This window comes from Saccopteryx leptura, chromosome 4 (genome assembly GCF_036850995.1).
Source record: "Saccopteryx leptura isolate mSacLep1 chromosome 4, mSacLep1_pri_phased_curated, whole genome shotgun sequence".
Lineage (NCBI taxonomy): Eukaryota > Metazoa > Chordata > Mammalia > Chiroptera > Emballonuridae > Saccopteryx > Saccopteryx leptura.
The window spans coordinates 100,512,701-100,533,720 of record NC_089506.1 but is presented as its reverse complement, the minus strand read 5'-3'; the positions used below and the strand labels follow the sequence as shown (position 1 = coordinate 100,533,720).

Here is a 21,020-nt window from a genome sequence, read left to right as displayed (position 1 = left end):
CAAAAGCAAACTCTCAAAAGCAAAGAAATCAGGATTTGAGAAGTGAAGAGATAAATATCTGGCATTTTCATCCAAGCCATTTATTAGTTAGCAGGACCCCTGAGGAAGGGATTGTTTCTTTTAGTTTAAGTTAACTGTACTATGTTTTAAATAGATTGAGTCCAACACCAACTACTCATGAAAGTAGTAAAAAAAAATTAAGGTGCTTAGTGATTTTTTACAATGAAAACTATGAGTTTTATAATCAGGAAAAATTATATGTCCATCTTTCCTCTTCCACAACCCAGAAGGGGGTGTGTGGTGGTGGTGGTGGTGGTGTTGAGACAGAAAGACAGAGACAAAGGAAGAGCTACAAAGAGAGGTGTCATAGGCAGGGGAAGCAGCCTGATCATGCTTCAGGATCTGAGTGGCTTGAAGTACCTACTGTAATCGCGGTGAGGTAGAGCACAAACAATATTATAATTTGCCTTTCATAATAATTTTGTGTCCCAGAGGTTCAGACTGAAAAATAGTAACTGCCTTTTCTCCTCTGTAATCTAAATACAATTAAGATAAAAAGAGAAGAAGCTGTAGGAATCAAGAAGAAAGCTGAAGAAGCTGAAATCCAAAAGATGAAGGCAATTCAGAGAGAGAAGGTAAGACAGGGGAGAGGATGATTAGCTCACATTCACTGAGGGCATTTGATGTGCCAGGTTCTCCTCCATACACCATCCACATCCAAACTCATTTAACCCGTACAATAAACCTACGAGGAATCTGTTATTCTTATTTTCCAAGATCACAAATGAAGAAACTGACACAGGGAAGGTAGATGACTTGCCCAGGGCTTAGAACCAGTATAAAGAAATAGGATTCAAATCCCAAACCACGGGCCTCAGAGCTGGATTGCTTAGTCACAAAACTATCTTCACTCACAGGTGAGTGGTCAAAGTAGTCACTGAATAATTGGCTATAAGCAGAGCAGTTAGTAACAATGGCAATCAGTGGTGCACCATCATATTTATATCCAAATATTGACTGTTCCAGGGTGAGTGTGAAATAGGTGAACATATTCTCTTACTGAGAGGAGAGAAAGCATACATTTGCATTTTGGTATTAAGGATATGATTTATGCTAAACCTAACGTGTTTTTAGTTTTGATACTTATACTGGGGCTTGGGGAAATAAACCTTGTAGAAATGCTTATCTGCTAGAGACAAAAGAAGATAGTAGTGTTATTCCCCCTCACCCACTACTGCTACTGTTATTCCCACAAAGTCTTCAGTTGTAGTGGGTTTTAACTGCTGAAAGTTTAGGGGCAAGGGCTTGACTCATGCTACTGACTACCCGTATGACACCTGCCACCGGTGTAAGTCACGGAAACACAATTCCTATTCCTGCTGTTGGTCTGTCTCTCTCCCCTCCTTTCTTTTTTTCTTTTAAAGATGGGATGTTGGTCTAGATTTAAACCTGGTTATCACACAATAAATATTCTTACCAGTTAGAGTTAGAATAAGCTGATGGCTTATAGAATGCATAAGAGTCTCTGAGTCTTTGCTTTCCCCAGGAGCTCTCTACCTGCTGGGGAGCAGACTCAGGTGTTCTGGGAAGGTGTCCTGCTGTGCTGTGTGACCTGGAGCAGCTGTACCCCTCCCTGAACCCCTCCTGTGAAGTGGGTCTCTAAGTCCCACCTCCTCTTCGCCACGGCCCAGGAACACCTGTAGATTTAGATACTGTATCTGTTGAGATGTAGGCTCTGGGGGCCTTATAGTATATTTGTGAAACTGCAGTGAAGGAAATGCTGGAGGTATAAAAAAAAATGTATGGGAACTTTGTTTACAAAATTCAATTCAGCAATCTGTTTCTAACTGACTGGCTGTTACACCCTCATTGAAAACATTTTTGTTACAATAACTTGTTTTTAACCCATCTTCCCCTCTCTTTCTATTTCTCCATTCCTCACGCTTTTTTTCATCCTACTTCCCCTTCCCGCATTTGCTCCTTTAAAAGGAGGTTCACACTTTGGTCGTGTGATTGTAGAGGAGCGTCCCCTCACATGGAACATAGTGTGTGAACATTGCAGGTGGAACTAAGAAGATCATTAGACCATCACCAGGAACTGAATTAAGAGGCTGGCAGATCCTGAAGAAGTATTGTGTTGCAGCCTCTTAACCCAAAAGCCATTTATTAGTTGTCATTTAATACCTATAATTGGCTGGCTTGTGGATCATTTATAGCTCATTTCTACATGGGTCAAATAATGTATTTGAGTCAGAAATATTAGGGGCTGAAATGGTTTTCTTTTTAACACTGAGTAACAGCAGCATTTTAGTTATTCCATAACATGAGCTGCCCAGCAATCACCAGCCATGGGAATCTTAATGGGTAATAATTATTGGTATAACTTTGTCTGAAAGTGAGAAATGGGAAAACAGCACCAACATGCAGATCCTTTCTATTCCAAATGTGGTCCCTGAACCAGCAGCTTTGGCGTCACTTGCTAGAAATGCAGAATCGTGAGACCCAGCCCAGGCCTTTTGAACCAGAATGTGCATTTTAACAGGCTCTGCAGATGATCTTTGTGCACATAAACATTTGGGGAGCATTAATCTACACTATCTTACAAGATAATGAGCAGCCCACCCGGGTCCCTCCACGGACTTGCTTTCTCTGGCTAATTGGCCTGCCCTGCCACCGTGACCCAGCTCTTCCTGTTGTACATAAATCTGTGCCTTTTCATACTAAATGTGAGCCTATTTAGCAGCTTGTGTCAGATGAAAGGAAAGTGGACATTAGCCGTCTAGAAATGGCATACTTCACATCGCCAGGGTGAAAATGGCCAAGAGAAGCAATAATGGCTGTGCTTATGGAGCATTTATTCTTTAAAATGCACAGCAAACATGCACATGGACACCAGCCTGCAGAATACTGTCCTCCTCGCCAGGCGATGGCTGCTGTCCACGAACTCTGGGCCAAGAGGAATCCAAGCAGCCCGTTGCCACTGGGGAGCCTCTAGCTTGGCCTCTGGTCCCAACTCCCTTCAGTTTCCCTGGGTCTCTTTGGGATTGGTCAGCACCTGTGTGTGAGTGAGGGGAGAGATGCTGCTTTCCCTGCCAGCACATGTGGGTGTTCTTTGATCCTTAATAAGCTCAGGGGTGTGAATGGCAACCAGTTTGTAAGCATCTGGTCGGGATGCTGGGGTCCAGGAGGAGGTAAGTCTAGGGGTGAAGGGGCGATTTGGAGATGACACTGGTGTGCTTCAGTCAAACTTGTATTTCCTGTGTTAGAACATGTCAGTGCTATGTAGTCTGCCCAAGATGTGCTGGAGCATCCTTCTACTGGTTCAAGAGAGTGGATTTTTATGGTTTCAGGATCTTTTTTTTTTTTTACAGCGACAGAGAGAGGGATGGATAGGGACAGACAGACAGGAACAGAGAGAGATGAGAAGCATCAATCATCAGTTTTTCATTGTGACACCTTAGTTGTTCATTGATTACTTTCTCATATGTGCCATGACTATGGGGTTATAGCAGACTGAGTAACTCCTTGCTCAATCTAGTGACATGGGTCCAAGCTGGTGAGCTTTGCTCAAACCAGATGAGTCTGCACTCAAGTTGGTGACCTCGGGGTCTCAAACCTGGGTCTGCTGCATCCCAGTCCAACGCTCTATCCACTGCACCACTGCCTGGTCAGGTGGCTTCAGGAATTTTTGAATAGATGACTTTAGGTTGGGAGCTTAAAGCCAACCATGTGGGAATATTTTTACTATGAACATCAGTAATAATTATTTTTTATGATTTTTACAGTTTTTTATTTTTAGAGAGATAGTGAGAGGAAAAGAGTAAGAAGCATCAACTTGTAGTTGCTTCACTTTAGTTGTTCATTGATTGCTTCTCATATGTGCCTTGACTAGGGGGCTCAAGCCAAACCAGTAACCCCTTGCTTAAGCCAGTGATGTTGGGGTAATGTTGATGATCCCACATTTAAACCAGAGACCCTGTGCTCAAAGCCTGCACTTAAACCAGTGACTTCAGGGTTTCAAACTGGGGACCTCAGTGTTCCAGGTCTATGCTATATCCACTGTACCACCACTGGTCAGGCAGTAATAATTTTTTTCAGACTTTCATATTAACCATAAATAAACCTTCCTCCTCCTTCCTGTTAGAGCTGGTTGTTAACTTTATGAGCACACCACTGCTTAGCCCTAAATGAAATAGGTTCTCCCTCACCCTTCCCAACCACCTACCTTCCAAAGCCAAACCTCAGAGAGCTAAGAGGGCATAGCTCTCTTAGCTATGTGAGGTATCTGCCATACTATGTGTCTGATACATATTGATTAATTTATTTTTTAATAGGTCACATCTTTTTTTTATTGATTTTAGAAAGAGAGAGGAAAGGAAGGAGAGAGAGAAAGATTGATTTGTTGTTCCACTTATTTTTGCATTCATTGGTTGATTCTTGTATATACCCTGACCAAAGATCAAACCTGCAACCTTGGCATACTGTGTTTTGGGACAACACTCTAGCCAGCTTAGCTCCCAGCCAGGATTAATTTAAAAATAGATTTAACCCATTTGGTAGGCACAATAATGCCTTCTCCCTGCCCCTTCATATTCTACTCCCTGGAACCTAGGACTGTGACAAGTTACATGGCAAAAGGGAATTAAATTTTCAGGTAGAATCAAGATTGTTTGTTGACTTACCTTCAAATGGGGAGAGTATCCTGCATTCTCAGGTGGGTCCAGTGTAATCACAGAAGTCCTTAAATTGGAAAAGGGAGGCAGAAGATTGAGAGCAAGAAGAGGTGGTTGCAGGAGAAAGATTTAGCCTGCCATTGCTGGCTTTGAAGATGAAGGAAGGGGCCATTAGCTAAGGAATGTGGGCTGCTTCTAGGAGGTGGAAAGGGCAAGGAAACATTCTCCCCTCGGAGCCTCCAGCAGGACCACAGACCTGCTGACACCTTGATTTTAGCCCAACGAGACCCATGTTGGACTCCAGAACTGTATAACTATGAATAAATTTCTGTTATTTTAAGCCACTAAGTTTGTGGTCAATTGTTACAGCAGTAATAAGTTAACACAACACATGTGGCTTTATAATGATGTATTAATGTCTCTTCCTGGAAGTCTATAAAGCAGAGAAAATATTTCTAAACCATTTAGAGCATCATAGTGAAAGAAAGTTATTAAAAATAATAAAACGGCAGCATACCAGATGCAAGTGCTTTCTTTGCCACTGGCTCTTACAGCGCGATAGAGAAGTTTCACGGATGCTCACAGCAGGTGTTTCACTGGAGTTTAGTGCTGTGGGAGTGACCCTCCACCACGCTATCCCCTCATAACCAAATTCATAAATTAAGTAACAACTTGATATTTTTTTCAACTTTCATAATGCCCATAAACTTGAAAAACAAAAATCTTCCAATTCTGTGTCAAAGGCCCTCCCTACCTCCTAGATTCATCTTATTCTGCCTTTGAGCTGCTGGTGCTTGAAATATTACGCAGTGATATATAGTTTACAAATGCTTTCATTCAGTTCTCCCAACCTCTTGGGGTAGCGTAAGCTCCAGAAGGGCAGGGAAACAGCTGGAGATCAGAGAGGCATCTAAGCCTTGCCTTGCCCTTTCCAATAAACCCTAAAGTCGTAAAGCTAATAGTTCTTTGGAGCACTGGAGGTCATGGTGTCTGAGAAGTTGTTATTTTTAATGCTATAAGAAGCAGTAGAAACTCTCCAGTAGTGAATAAGGTGTACATATTAGATGCAGAGGCTCATAAATACACATATTTTAAAGGAATTATGTTTGTTACTCATGTCTAGGAAACTGGTCACAGCAAGGGCTAAGTTTTAAGAAAATTTTAGTGTTTTCTAAAACTCAACTTTGAGAAAATGATTTCAGTATTATTTTTGCAAACAAGGAAAAATATCTATTTCTGAAACTTTTAAGAAACACCAGTATTTCTGGGAAATACGGTTCCTACATTATGCATTTTTTTGTGGATGCATTGGTGTGGGCAATAAGTCTCTGGTGGTAGAAATACCCCATTAATTAACCTCATACTGTTTGGATGTGAATGATATATCTGAAAGGCAGCTGTAGTACTATGAGTGTAAGCTTCCGGCTTCTCTATGCTTCACTTTCCTTACCTGTAAGATGGGTATAAGACTAATATAATAATAGGACCATCAATCTTAAAGGATACCATGCCTAACACTTAGTAAACACTCAATGAGGGTGCCCTAACCTAATTAATTATGCATGTAAAGAAGTGCCTAATGCTATCTCATTCGACTCTATTATATCAACCTCTTGTGTGGAAAGCAGGCAGAGGAGATTATTCTTATTTTACATGAGAATTAATTGGCTCAATTATTTCATTTCCACCAAAAACATGGGAACAGGTTTGCTGGAGAAAAGAAGACACTCATGGATATTTTTGGCCACGCCAGATTTCTGGGTGTCCCAGAGCTGTGTCTCTAACATTGCCCAGTGCTGACATTTCTCCTTTGCACTCTAGGCACCAAAGTTTTCCTCCATTTACTTTAAAAAAATTCTCTTCTTTCATTTTCATTTCATCTGTTCAGATTCCTTTATAATTGCTCCTTTCTACTTTCTCAGCCTTATCTTCCACCTATCTCACTACAAACACCTTTAAACTTACCCAGGAGCTTCTTGGGTTTCCCTGAACTGGCATATTTTCTTGTGCTTTTGTACATTAAAAATACTGCAAGCCGTGTGAATGACCTTTTTCTAACCAGGGCCACTACCAACCCATCATTGCCTTTGTGCATATTACAAATGATTCTCTATCCAGGCAGTCAGTTCTGTGGGTGCTCAGATTGGTGATAGAAGGTACCCTTCTGGGAAATAAGACACCTCTCTGTGCTGAAGCACCCCATAATAGATCCAAGGCATGGTAAAAGTTGGCTATTTATCAGCCTTTCCAACCCTCTCCTCTTGGCCTCCTTGGGCAGTGAAGAACCCAAACAATAGGGTACAGTAGCCCTCCTCCCATCACCCCCTTCTTCTCCTGGAAAGCTCTTGCTTGTTTAAGATTGGTTTCTACCTAAAAGTTCTACCTCTCATTAGACCCAGGTCTCATTCTCTATTTTTAAACATTTATTTATTTATTTATATTTCTTTTTAAAGAGAGAGGCACAGAAAGGAGGGAGAATATGAGAATCATCAACTCATAGTTGCTTTCATTTTAGTTGTACATTGATTGCTTCTTGCATGTGCCTTGACCAAGGCGAGCCAGGGTCCCCTTGCTCAAGCCCGTGACCTTGGGTTTTTCATGCCTGCAACCTTTGGAATCAAGATGGCGAGCTTTGGGATCATGTGGACGTTACCCCATTCAATCCACTAACCCCTTGCTGATGAGCTTGCACTCAGAGCTAGTGACCTCGGGGCTTCAAACTGGCGACTTCAGTATCCAGGTTGACTATTTATCCACTGTGCCACTGCCTGTCAGGCTCAACATCTTATTTGATCATTTTGGGGGAAATCTGATGAAAGCTATGAGCCCACTCTTTGTAAAGATGAGCCTACTCCTAACACACAGCCTGTTTAAGAGCCTGAAGTTAGAAAGCACATTCTGAGTATTACTCATCCGCTGAGCTCCCATGCCCAGGATGGGGTCTGCCACTTAGTAGGCACTGAATGAACATTTGTGAAACTGTTGAGAGCACTTCCTGATGACCCACTTGTGTGCTTTTTTCCATGTGCTCATACTACATTATTTGTAAATCTCTATCTTCTAATATATTGTACATACTGCCATCATTGCTTTCTCATCTATGTCCTCAGCTAGCTTCTAAAATTTTTCAGAGTAGGCACTGCTCTGTTCATATCTGCATTCCTATCATCTAATATAGTACAAGAATATAAAAGGCATTTGATAAATGTTTGTTGAAATTCAGAGATATTAAGTGATTAAGGTCACTCTGTCAGTGATAATGAACCTACAGCTGACTCCATAATATTTTCTTTTGGATCTCATATCCTCAGATATTTTATATTCTGCTTTTGTGTATATATGTGTAAGTATGTTTGGGCAACTCCTTAACTCACTAATTTTTTAGTTTCATTTATTTATTTTAGCGAATGAGAGAGAGGACAGACACGGACAGACAGATAGGAAGGGAGAGAGATAAGAAACATCAACTCATAGTTATGGCACCTTTGTTGTTCATTGATTGCTTTCTCATATGTGCCTTAACCCGGGGATTCCAGCTGAGCCAGTGACTTCTTGCATAAGCCAGAGACTGTGGACTCAAGCCAGTGACCTTTGAACCTAAGCCAGTGACCATGGGGTCACATCTATGATCCCATGCTCAAGCAAGCAACCCTGTGCTCAAGCTGGTGAACCCATGCTCAAGCCAGCGACCTTGGGGTTTTGAACCTGCATCCTCAGCATGTCAGGCCATTACTTTATCTACTGCACCACTGCCTGGTCAGGCTCAACTCACTGTTAAATGGAATAAAATAAACAGTTTGATTAGATCCAAGTATTTGGATACCTACACTTTGGTGGGTAATGGATATAATTTTTTAAATACTCCAGTATTTTGCAAAATACTTCTCCATAAATTTCTGAGGGATAAACAGACCTTTGTTAGATGGAATTTAGCTACTGTTTTTGTGAGATGAATTCAATGATAATCTATTAGTGAAGAGATTAAAACAGGGTTTTAATTTCTGACCTTGTTAAAGGAACCCAGCCTTGGCCCCTAGATGCTTTTCCCCCCTCACTATTCTCGAAGTAACATTACCAATAATGTACTGGTTTAGTCGATACCAACTCCTTGCTTCCTGTCTTTTACCTCTTACCATTTTCCCCTCAGAGATGTAGGGAACTCATCACAGCTCATCACTTTTGGTTTCACAAGTGAGGATTTTTTCTTAATTGGGATCATATTTATTTGGTTTCATAATTCTCTATTAATTTGCTTCCTAGAACTATGTTTCACTATTAATCCAATTGCTTTGCATTCTCATTGATTCATGTTGGTTGTAGTAAATTTCCTTTGTTTTTTACTGAAACTGAAATCTTCAGCTTTACCTTTCAAAATGGAACTAGTAGATAGTTCTGTGTGAAGGGAAAGTTTTATGGAAATAAACAATATGTATAAATTTCTGTCCTTTGAAAGGTGAAGCCAAACTTACAGCACAGTTTGGAAATGATGGTTTTCATCAGTCCCTCTTCACAGGTCTTCCTGCTGGGCAGATCCACTATTTTTCTTTTTTTCTTTTTTAAAGCAAACCCAGCTGCTCACATCTCCCTTGGATTCATTTAAAACTTCAAGTCTGTCCTCATTCACTTTGTTGTTTAGGAATTTTACTAGTTTTTCCTAGGCAAGTCTTTAAAAACAGGACAGTTGTGTTGTAGTGAACAAAAAGCAACTGTTCCGAGTTATTTAAGTCTGATTAAAATACACCAGAGCCATGGTGACAGTAACATCAACTATGAAGTTCTTTGTCTCTAGACTCCCCAAACAACTAATTAAAAAAAGAGAGAGAACTCTTTTCTATTCAAGTGGAAGGCTTTTTAATGACATTTTGCTGTTGAGTCTCTCAACAGCTTTAAGTATCTGATTCTAAGTCAGAAGGGAGTTGGCTTGGCTTATTGAAAATATTTTCCTGAATGCTTTAGTATATGTAAATTTTATATGAACTGTTTAACCATTTATTATAATTTTAATTTAACCTACTTGGTGTGGAAATTTCAGGTTTTCCTTAGAACATTTTGAACACACTGCTTAAAATATAAACATTGCTATTGTTTGAACTAAGGAATAAAAATGAGACATACTGATTCTGTGATTATACCAATCAGGTTGAAAGAGGAAAGCCTTAAAGAACTGGGGCTCCTGGCTTTCAGCGCGGTGCCCCTGGGTTGTGAGAAGGATTCCCTCTGGGAAGCCCTGGAAGTGCCACATTGGACTATTGAGACCCCTGAAACCTAAGGATTTTGGCCCTTGGGTAGCTTTAACCTCATGATTCTGTTTAAGTTTCTCTACTAGATTACATCCTGATATTTGCAATTTCAGAGCAACAAACTAGAAGAGAAAAAAAGAATTCAAGAAAACCTCAGAAGAGAAGCATTCAGAGAGCATCAGCAATAGTAAGTTTATGTTTTCAGAACTTCGTACCTTTATAGGCATATTATTTTCATTCTGCTTTTTAATTCTAGGTTTTGGTAACTTTTGGGGGGGTATTTTTTCGTAGTGAGAAGCGGGGCAGGAGGGTGGGAAGAGACAGACAGACTCCTGCATGCGCCCAACCAGGATGCACCTAGCATACCCACCAGGGGGCGATGTTGGGCCCCTCTAGGACGTTGCTCTGCTGCAGTCGGAGGCATTCCAGCACCTGAGGCAAAGTCCATGGAGCCGTCCTCAGCACCCGGGCCAACCTTGCTCCAGTGGAGCCTTGGCTGCAGGAAGGGAAGAGAGAGATAGAGAGAAAGGAGAGGGGGAAGTAGATGGGCACTTCTCCTGTGTGCCCTGGCTGGGAATAGAATCCAGGACTTCCATAAGCTGGGCCAACACTCTACCACTGAACCAACTGGCCAGGGCTATGGTGACTTTTTGAAACATCTGGTATTGGATTATTGGCTATTGTATTAATTATGAAATTGAACTCCTTCATTATGTAAGTGAGGTTCTAAGGTTGGAAACATCTATACTCACCAAAGTATTTTTTAGTTGTCAATTGAATAAAAATAATCCTTGAGAGATTCTTCATTATAAACAATTTGGATGGCTTTATTTTATGGTAATTTATGATACTTCTGATTATATTGACTTTCAAAACACTGACATAAGGAAGAGTGTGTTTGAAAAGAAGTACCCACCCAGAATCTAAACTACTGTAACTAGGGGCTTATCTAATGGATTGAGAACTATTACACACATCTATTTTTGTAGACAAGAATTGAGAAATTATTAAGCAATTATTGACAAAACTGTGAATTGGTGGTCATACGCCAAGGTACTTTTTCCAGTGGAATTTTTGAATAACAGTAGCTAACATGTATAGGACAAGTACTCTGTGCTTTATAATATAGATAATCTACTTTGTTATATAGGCTTTAAAGATAAGCTTCTGTGCTAACTAGGTAACTAGGTTACCTGCCCAGTGCTTACAAGAATAGAAAAAACAAAGGGACATATTTCTTGTCCTAGGTTGATTCCAAATGTGGTAGACTTAAAACCAAGTGGTTCTGGGTTTAAAGTCCTAGCTCCTTTTTTCAGATGTGACCCTGGAAAAATTATTGAACCACTTTAAACTTTAATTTTTAAAATTAAGGATGAAAATCTCCCCCCATAGGACATTTATAAAGATTAAATAAAATATCTTCTGTAAAGGGAAAAAAAGTGACTGAATAATACAGGGACTTAGTATGAAACTTTTTTAGATCCTTGATGAATGCGATCAGACAACTTCCATTTTGCCAGGACTGTGTAGAGATTCCTGACCCACAAGACCTAATCATTGACCTCCCACTTTCAAATGGATTGTTCTCTGACTCCCTCCCTTTTTCTCTTCCCATCATTTTATCTCCTTTGCTGAATTTGGGTTATTCTGATGTTAGGGTGAGCATATGTGCCACCCTAAATCCTGCTTCCCCTGTAAGTATAGCATGCTCTGGTTTTCTCATTCCATTGAAACTATCCTGCCTCTATCATGAGCAGTTCCTCCTTGCTTTCTGACTCAGATGTAGGAACTGGAAAAGAAGTTTCTCAGTCCTTCACCTTGCCCCTAAGCAAGTTACACACTTGGCCTCTGCTACCCAGGCTAAAAAATGGGTGGGAGATGAAATAGGGTTGGGTGACATTATCTTCTCTAATTAAAGTAGGCATTACCATCATTTGAGTCAAAGAATTCCTAGCCTGTCTTTCCCTATCTTCTTTCAAGGTTTAGCTAGTGGGAAACGTAACACCAGAAACTCTCTGTCTTAGAGAGATGTCAGGAAGGAGGCAGTGAATTAAGGGAGTTATGGTAATAATATTGAGCCCCATTCATTGGTAGAGAATGGAGGAGAGTTTAATTCTAGTCCAACCAGAGCAGTTGAAGGAGATAAGGGGATTCCATGGGGCAAATGTAGCCTAGAGATAACAAGAAGAACAATGTATTTATTCTGCAGCATCCAAATTTTACACTGGAAAAAGGGAAGACTGGCTTACCAATTAATGAGGGGTTTTAGGTACAGGACTGGGAAGTTGAATGAGTCCAGTTTTCTAAAGAGTTTTCAGCATGGGAAGGTGAAAGATGAGAGGTTTTTTTTTTTTGTATTTTTCCGAAGCTGGAAACGGGGAGACAGACAGACTCCCGCATGCGCCCAACCAGGATCCACCCGGCATGCCCACCAGGGGCGATGCTCTACCCATCTGGGGCGTTGCTCTGCCACAACCAGAGCCATTCTAGCACCTGAGATAGAGGCCATGGAGCCATCCTCAGCGCCTGGGCCAACCTTGCTCCAACGGAGCCTTGGCTGTGGGAGGGGAAGAGAGAGACAGAGAGGAAGGAGAGGGGGAGGGTTGGAGAAGCAGATGGGCACTTTTCCTGTGTGCCCTGGCCGGGAATCGAACCCGGGACTCCTGCAGGCCAGGCTGATGCTCTACCACTGAGCCAACCGGCCAGGGTGAAAGATGAGAGTTTTAAAGGATATGGGAGGCCTTGCCACCCAACCTCCTTTCTTTCATAGTCTTCCAGCTTCGTGAATTTGTGGTTTACTAAATGCTAGAGATCAATAGTCCTTTTTCTGTGAAGAAAAACAAAGTTTTATTCTTCGCCACCTCACAGCCATTAGCAGAGCTGAATTCAATTACATGCACATTTCACTCTTGATCTTGCTCCTGCTTATCGGGAAAGTCCCAGTTAACCAGGAAAAAGAAAAGTTAGCTAGAAATGAGAAGTATTTCAAATTGATTTTCGAAGCCTATTGAGAAACACAAGAAGTATATATGTGAGTCTTTTTAAAGAGTATTTTTTGAACTATTTTAGAAATTTAAAGACCAATGTTTTGTAAAATGAATGACCATTATATAGCTAAAACTACAGAAGGGACATCTTAGAAAAGATGGACCCTCCGTGTAACGGCTTTGGTCATACCTTCTTAGAATCAGTTTATGGGGGAAAAGTTGTCGAGGAGAGCTGGTAGAATTTTAATAGCACAAAAATTTCACCAGACCAAATAATAGCCTGTTCTCCAAATCCCTCCCTGTCTCTCCCTCCTCCCCACAATTAGATTCTTTTAAAGCTCTCAAACCAAGAAATACAGAATAGAAAAACAAGTAAGAAATTCTTTCAAACTAGCCAATACTTCATGTCCTTCCCAGTTTCAGCACAGTGTGGTATGTGGTTCAAACAGCAGACCAGGAACAGCGGGTTTGTTTATTTATTTACTTATTTATTTATTTATCTATCTACCTTTTCCTGTAGAGAAGAGTAACCATGAACTTGAGCAGACTGTGAATCCAAGTTGCTAGAGAAAAAGCTCGTGGTAGCATCCCGGGCACCACCATGAGAATCTTAATGTGCTCTCTCTAACACCTCATTCCTGACTTCATTCATTTGCTTCTGATTATTTTTAGTGTTGTCAATTATTTAGCTAACAGGCAGAAAACTAGGCTTTTATTGACATCCAAAGGGACTCTCCTGAGTGTAATAATGAAGGCAGTTTGTTGAATGCCTGTGAGGTTGCTTTCTAATTGTATGCATTAATCTGCCCAGGCAAGCTGGCTGAAAATACCCCAGCAGATTGCTCGTGCAGATGGAGCACACAGGATGGTTTTCATGAAAAGACCTCTGGAATGTACTTCTGCAGTACTGTCTTTTCCTTAAAAATCGAATGACTGTGACTATTTCAATTGGCAGCTGAGAGCAAACTGGATTAATGGTGCATTAAGTCTGCTACTCTGGCTGGGGGGAGACTCAGATTTCACAATTTGGTGTTAGTTCTAGGACTCTTGAGCATGAGGTGCAGGGTAGAAATAGACATCTAACCTTGGTGTAGTTTTCACTATTATTTTTACTCTCTATAAGTATTTTCTACTTATAAAAAAGTCAAATTGTGATACTTTTTAGGATGGCCTTTTCTATTAATCAATATTACTGGTAGATTTGTGGATTTGATAACAGTTAATAAACCTTTTGCTGTGGATTATTTTTTATATCAAAGAGAGGATGTTGTGATTTAAGTATTTAAAACATTGAGTAGAACCATAGCATTTAACAAGTTAAATGGCAATTTATTTTGAGGGTTATAGTTATTTTTCTAATCATGTTTTCCTTTTTGTTGTTGCTTATTTGCTTTTTAATGGCTGTAGAGGCAGGTTTAAAATTTGAGCCTATTCAAGCACTAGTGGGGGCTCAGGTAGGATGTGTGGGAAGTAGATGCTTTGTATGTGTGGGTGTTAGGAAAAACAATGTTCTCTTAAGGATTTGCTAAAGAGAATTGGTATCTTTTAAACATTTAATTGGGGCAGTGAACACACAAACCAATAGACAGATGATGTATTATAGAATTGTATACCTGAAATCTATATAATTTTATTAACTACTGTCACCACAATAAATTTAATAAAAATTTTAAAAATATATAAAATGTTAATTCATATCTAATAGCCATTTAATGTAATAGATTAGATATTTATATTTATATAGTTTTTTAAAAATACAAAGTGCTTGGCTTTTTTAAATTAAATAACCAAAGTAATAATAAGCTGCTGCTGTATTATCAAGAACCTGTGTAGAGTCAGGTATATCATGTGTCATATACAAATTATTCATTTAATTTTCAGATCAGCCCTATTAAGGCTATATTATCCTTATTTTACAGGTAGAGGATAGAGTAATTTAAATTGCCCCATGTCATAGAGACAGTAAGTGATGTAGCCAAATCTTGGTTTAAAGATCTGAAGGATTAGGGAATATAGGTAATTTAGACCAATGTCACCCTGTTAAAATTAATTGTCTAAATAAAATTATAAAATATGAAAATAAATAAATAAATGGTAATATATTGCAATGTGGAAAAATAAAAAGCAGAACGAAATACAGTGTACCTTGAAGGCCAGGAATGTTTGCCGGGGGGATGAGGAGCACTGTGGCACCATGGGGGACCGCAGAGAGGACTGCAGGGCAGGGAAGACTGCAGGGCAGGGCAGTGTCAAGAGAGACTTGGACAAAGTCGATTTTTGTTTTCTTTCTACCAAGATCTAAAGTTTGTCTAGCCAAAGAGAAACTGAGAAAGCATGTCTTCTCTGATTTTTATTGTACGTGAATGACATCTTCTTTAAGGTCCAACACTGGCTTAGTGCCACGATTAAACTTACTTGCAGGGTACATGGGCTTTTGTGACCTCCCTGCCTGTATTCTACTCCTGGGTACAGTTTCCAATATTTCTAGGGGAAGTGGCTCCAACCCTTAAAACCCCAATTTGAAAAGCTCTTGAGAGTAAAGCTCATTTGAAAATAGGACATTTCTATTTCTAAACTGCCAAGTGCCACCTGTGTTCAGCCTGTCAATTGTAATGTTGGTAAGTTTTCTGCATTTCTGCCATTGAACTCAAGCACTGGTTTATTTCCATTTGAATAATAGTGTGATTAGTTCCTAGGGGGGGCATGTCTTCATCTATTTTAGTTTCTTAGAGCTCAGGACCTAGACCAGCCTGCTGAATATGCATACTTAGGCATCAAGTTTGCCTTCTAATATGCTCACAAACTTCTAATGCCTTTCACGGGAGCTTCCAAAAGACACTTAAGGGCTAAATCGATCCCTTATCCATATGGTAGGCTTAAATCCAACCTCACATTTTATAATCCAAGTAAGGTGAATCAAAAGTCATCCTTTCCAATAACTTTCTACCTTATGCTAATGAAGTAAACTTATAGATACAAAAATCCTGTCTATTTTGCTTAGTATAAGACTGAACATTGGGGCCCTGGCTGGTTGGCTCAGTGGTAGAGCGTTGGCCTGGCGTGCAGAAGTCCCGGGTTCGATTCCTGGCCAGGGCACACAGGAGAAGCTCCCATCTGCTTCTCCACCCCTCCCCCTCTCCTTCCTCTCTGTCTCTCTCTTCCCCTCCCGCAGCCAAGGTTCCATTGGAGCAAAGATGGCCCGGGCGCTGGGGATGGCTCCTTGGCCTCTGCCCCAGACGCTGGAGTGGCTCTGGTCGCAAGAGCGACGCCCTGGAGGGGCAGAGCGTCGCCCCCTAGTGGGCGTGCCGGGTGGATCCTGGTCGGGCGCATGCGGGAGTCTGTCTGACTGTCTCTCCCCGTTTCCAGCTTCAGGAAAAAACAAAAACAAAAACAAAAACAAAAAAGACTGCACATTGGGAGAAACCTGATCTGAGAGTCTCTGCCTACTGAGTGCTAAATGGTGTTGATGGTTAAGATTCAGTGGCGTAGTGAACATAACTGGTGCCCGAGGCATGGCACTTTACTGGCACCCCCCCCCCCCCCCCCCCCGCTTCTACACTTTTCTTGTTTTTCTTGGAGACCATTTGACGCCCCTTCTGTGAGTGGCACCCGGGGCATGATAGACCCCTTTGCCCCCCCTCACTACACTACTGTTAAGATTGAGTCAAAATTTTCACCTACTCTCAATTCTTCCTGCAGATGTCCTAGTGCATGTCAACTCATTTCATTCCTACTGCCACCACCTTCACATCGGTATTTGTCACCTGCCACTTGCATGTGCTACTGTCTCCTTGTTGTCCTCTGGCCTACTGGAATGGCTTATAAGTGTCTTTGCCAAGAGTCTCCTCTTCTCTTGATTGTTTAAGTGTCTTGTCAGATTTCCTTTACTAAAGCACAGCCTTGGTCATGTCACTACTCTCTCTAAAAGCCTCAATTACTTCCCGTCGCTCATACAGTGAGTTTTAAATGCCTTAGCCACACCATGGGCCACCCAACTAAGAAGTCATGGCCACTGGAGTAAGAAAGTGTAAGAACTGACAGTTAGGAAAGAGTTGGCCTTGTGTCAGGTGATTTGGGGAGAGAGTTTGAGGCAGCAGGGCTTTGCTCCTGAAACAGGGTACTTCTGTCTCAGTGTCTTAAACAATCTGACCTACAAGGAAGGGAGGACCAGAGTTAGATTAATTCTGTAATTGATAAAGAAGGAGCAGTCACTCATATCAGTCAGAATTTTGGGGTATCTTGTCATTTTATGATTTAGAAAGTTTCATGTATTTTTCTTTCAAAGTTCATGAATGTTTCTTTGTTTGGACATGATACGGAGTAGTCTGATTTTTGTCATGTTCTGTCATAGTCACAGAGCAACCTTTCTGATGTTGATATTGTGTAAAGTTATCTTCAACAGGAGGACAGCAGGTCCTAGCTCTACGTGCCTGGTGTCAGAGACAGCTTCGGTAGTGGATAAATGGTGAAAGATAAAAGTTGACTAATGCCTTATTTTTACAATAGTTTCACTTAATTATCTCATCACTGGGACCTGGTACCATCAGTATACCCTCCTGAGAGGGAAAATCTGGGATTAGACTGCCTGTCTGGGTCCAAACTTGAACCTCCCTCCTTACTAGTTGAAGAACGTTATTTAACTTCCGTAAGTTTCTGTTTCTTTATGTTTATATTGGGTGGGCTAGAAATAGTTGCTATTTCAAAAGAAGATTAATCAATATAATCCAGGTTAGAAATCGAGTATAATGCTTGGAGGGCAAAGGGAAGCAAAGTATGAAGGAACTCCAAACAGGCTAGCGGAGGAAGCAGTATGTGTGAGGGAGGCTCAGCTGACTCTGGCCCTTGCCCCCAAGGATAGAGCTTATGAACTTTTGGACACATGTGTGGACAAGGCCCACCGGGGGTGAGGACGACAGAGACGCAGAGACCTGACTCCGGAGACCAGGTTCAGTGACGCAGATCCACTTTCTTCAGGAAGCAAGCTAGCTTATATACACAGGTTCAGCCTATAGGGTGTTACAGCATGTCCTTCAAAGCCAATGGCTAAAAAGATCAGGGAGCTGCCCAATTGGCACTGAGTCACTTCCTTACAGTGGGCGAGCTCCCTCTTGGGTGTGTCTAGGAGGGTTTCAGGTGCTGGAGTATTCTCACAGCATTGCATCAGCCATAGCTGCTAGGAATGCGTTCTGCGTTCCACCCACACACATGGTCATTCCCTAAGAAGGCCCTGTATGATTGTGCTATGTGCTAAAATGAGAACTATTAGAAGAGAATCAAGGTTGAGGAAGAAAAATATCAAAAGTTTAATTTTTTTTATAAATAAATTTTTATTTTAATAGAGGGACATCAATAAATCAGGGTACATATATTCATATATTCAAAGAAAACATTTCCAGGTTATCTTGTCATTTAGTTCTGTTGCATACCCATTGCCCAAAGAGAGATCGTCCTCCGTCACCCTCTATCCAGTTTTCTTTGTACCCCTCCCCCTCCCCTTCCCCCTCTCCCCCCTTCCTTCCCCGCACCCCCCGTAACCACCACACTCCTGTCCATGTCTCTTAGTCTTGATTTTATGTCCCACCAATGTATGGAATCCTGCAGTTCTTGTTTTTTTCTGATTCGCTTATTTCACTCCACATAATGTTATCAAGGTTCCACCATTCTGCTGTAAGTGATCCGATGTCATCATTTCTTCTAGCTGACTAGTATACCATGGTGTATATGTGCCCCATCTTCTTTATCCAGTCTTCTATTTTTTTTTTACAGTGATTAAAAGCCTTTAAGCAAACTCTTGGCCAATACAGCAAGAATCCATAAAAGAGTAGTGTCCTTAACATGTTCACCAAGTCCAAATTGGCCCCATCACCATGCCAAATCCCTGAAAAATGCAACCCAACCACAGTTCCGTCTGTTAGGAGCTGTTACAGGGAGCAGGAGTCCAGGAAAAGTCCACACAGGAAAAGTCCACATGGCACTGGAATTGTTGTCACCATTCTATACTTTGCAGCTCATGTCCAAGTCCCAGTGACCACTGCTTCTAGCTGGTAATGATTCAAAAAGTTTGATTTTTAACATGCTAAGTTTGAGATACCTGTGAGATAAGACACAGGCAGTTATACATATGAATTTGGTGCTCGGGTGAGCAGGTAGGTGGCAGGGAGAAGTTTAGAAATTCTGAGCATGTAACTAACCATAAAGCCATGAAAATGAATAAAACTACCTAAGAATGTGGTATGCATACACAAAGGAATATTACTCAACCATAAAAAAGAATGAAACCTTCCCATTTGGGACAACATGGGCATTCTATTAAGTAATTAAGTCAGACAGAAAAAGACAAATATCATATTATTTCATTTGTATGTGGAATCTAAAAACAAAACAAATGAACAAAACCGAAACAAACTCATAAATACAGAAAGCAAATTTATGGGAGGGGGCTGGGAGAGTTAGGTAGAACAAGTGAAGGGGTTAAGTACAAATTGTCAGTTATAAAAATAGTTATGGGGATGTAGAGCACAGCATAGGGAATATAGTCAGTAATATTGAATTACTATGTATGGTGCCAGATGGGTACTACACTTACGGTGGTGATCACTTCACAAGGTAGCTAATCATCTCATCACTATGCGGTGTACCTGAAACTAATATAATATTGTATGCCAGCTATAATTGAAAAATAATTTTTAAATAATATTAAAAATAAGAATGTTGTGGATTTGAGAAGGCCCAGCAAGTGCAGAGGCGATGAAAGAGCAACTGAGAGGTAGAGTAAGTGAAGGGTGTGTTGTCGAGACAGATGTGTTTTGGAAAGGAGAGATTAGTCAGTTCTCCAGGCTGCTGGAAAGTCGGATGGGAGAGGAGCACCAGTGGATACAGCTGTAAGGAAGTCATCTGTGATCCCAACAGGAATAATTTGGGAATGTTGGTGGGGATGGGCCTTAACTGGAATGGGCTCAGGAGTGAAGGGAGACCTGGAAATAGAGATGGCATTTATCAACAACTCTTTTGAGTAATCTGAGGAGGTGAACAATGAAATGAGGCAGTGACTGGATGGGGCTCTGAGATCATGGGAGAGTGTTTTGTTTCGTTTTTAAACTATTTTTATTGAATTTATTGGGATGACACTGGTTGATAAAATTATATAGGTTTTAGGTGTACAATTCTATAACACATCATCTGTATATTATATTGTGTGTTCACCACCCCAAGTCAAGAAGGGAGAGTTTTCTTAAGCTGGGTACGTCTGATACCGATGGAAATGACTCAGCAGAGGAGGGAGAGACGGGACAGAATGGAGATGACAGAGTAATAAAGTCCTTGGAAAGATATATGTGGGTAGGTTCCTGAGCATGTACAATCAACGTACAACCAACAGATTGACTAATGATTAAACAGAGAGCACTTCCCTTATTATAAATGAGGAATTACACTTATTTATTTATTTTAAAGAGAATGGGTACAGATATAGGGAGACTTGAAGACTTGGTTTGGGGAGAGAAAAAGACTTAATGATGTCTCTGTTCTCGCTGAAGTATGAGGAGATTGTCAGCTGAGAGTAAGTTGTCAGGTGGAAAGATAAGCTGTTGAGTACAATTCAGAAGTGAAATGCAGTAGAATTACTAGGTGAAGCTAGAGTTCATGAATTTCATGTACAAACAATGTACCCTATTACTTCTCCATCCCCCTTCATACCTACCATCTCAAACACCTGTCGTGTTATTTCCCCCAAGTTTGCAGACCCAGGTACGGCAGATAGTTGACTTATCTGGTTTGTGTTTTTCTAGGCAAGTGTGATTGAGGGAGAGAGGGGAGGGAGAGAGGTGAAGGTGTTTATAGAGGAAAGACTATTAGAATGGACCGTGGTATCTAAGCTCGACAGTGAATAAAGGTGGGAGCTAATGGTGAGAATAGTGGGAAACAATGGTTTGGAAAATTGTAGTGAGGTGTTTGTGCAAAGAGCATGGAATGATAGAAGGTTCTGTCCAAGAGAAGGATCTGTCATGTTATATTTTGCAGGGAGGACATTTGTTAATGACAGTCAGGTTTGTGGTGTGACTCTAGGTGGGTGGCTCAGGCAAAGTGAAGAGCTATTGAGATAAGAAAATCAGGAAATAGCC

The 21,020-nt window shown here is 40.9% G+C and overlaps 1 protein-coding gene across 1 annotated transcript in view; it reads left to right on the top strand.

Annotated features, from left to right (window-relative positions):
* Positions 1-21,020, top strand: part of EPSTI1 (epithelial stromal interaction 1) — a 110,659-nt gene that overhangs the window by 35,451 nt on the left and 54,188 nt on the right. Inside the window, exons 5-6 of the mRNA XM_066383714.1 lie at positions 552-635; positions 10,027-10,100. Of these exons, the coding sequence (XP_066239811.1) occupies positions 552-635; positions 10,027-10,100 (158 nt within the window). The remainder of the gene's footprint in view (positions 1-551; positions 636-10,026; positions 10,101-21,020) is intronic.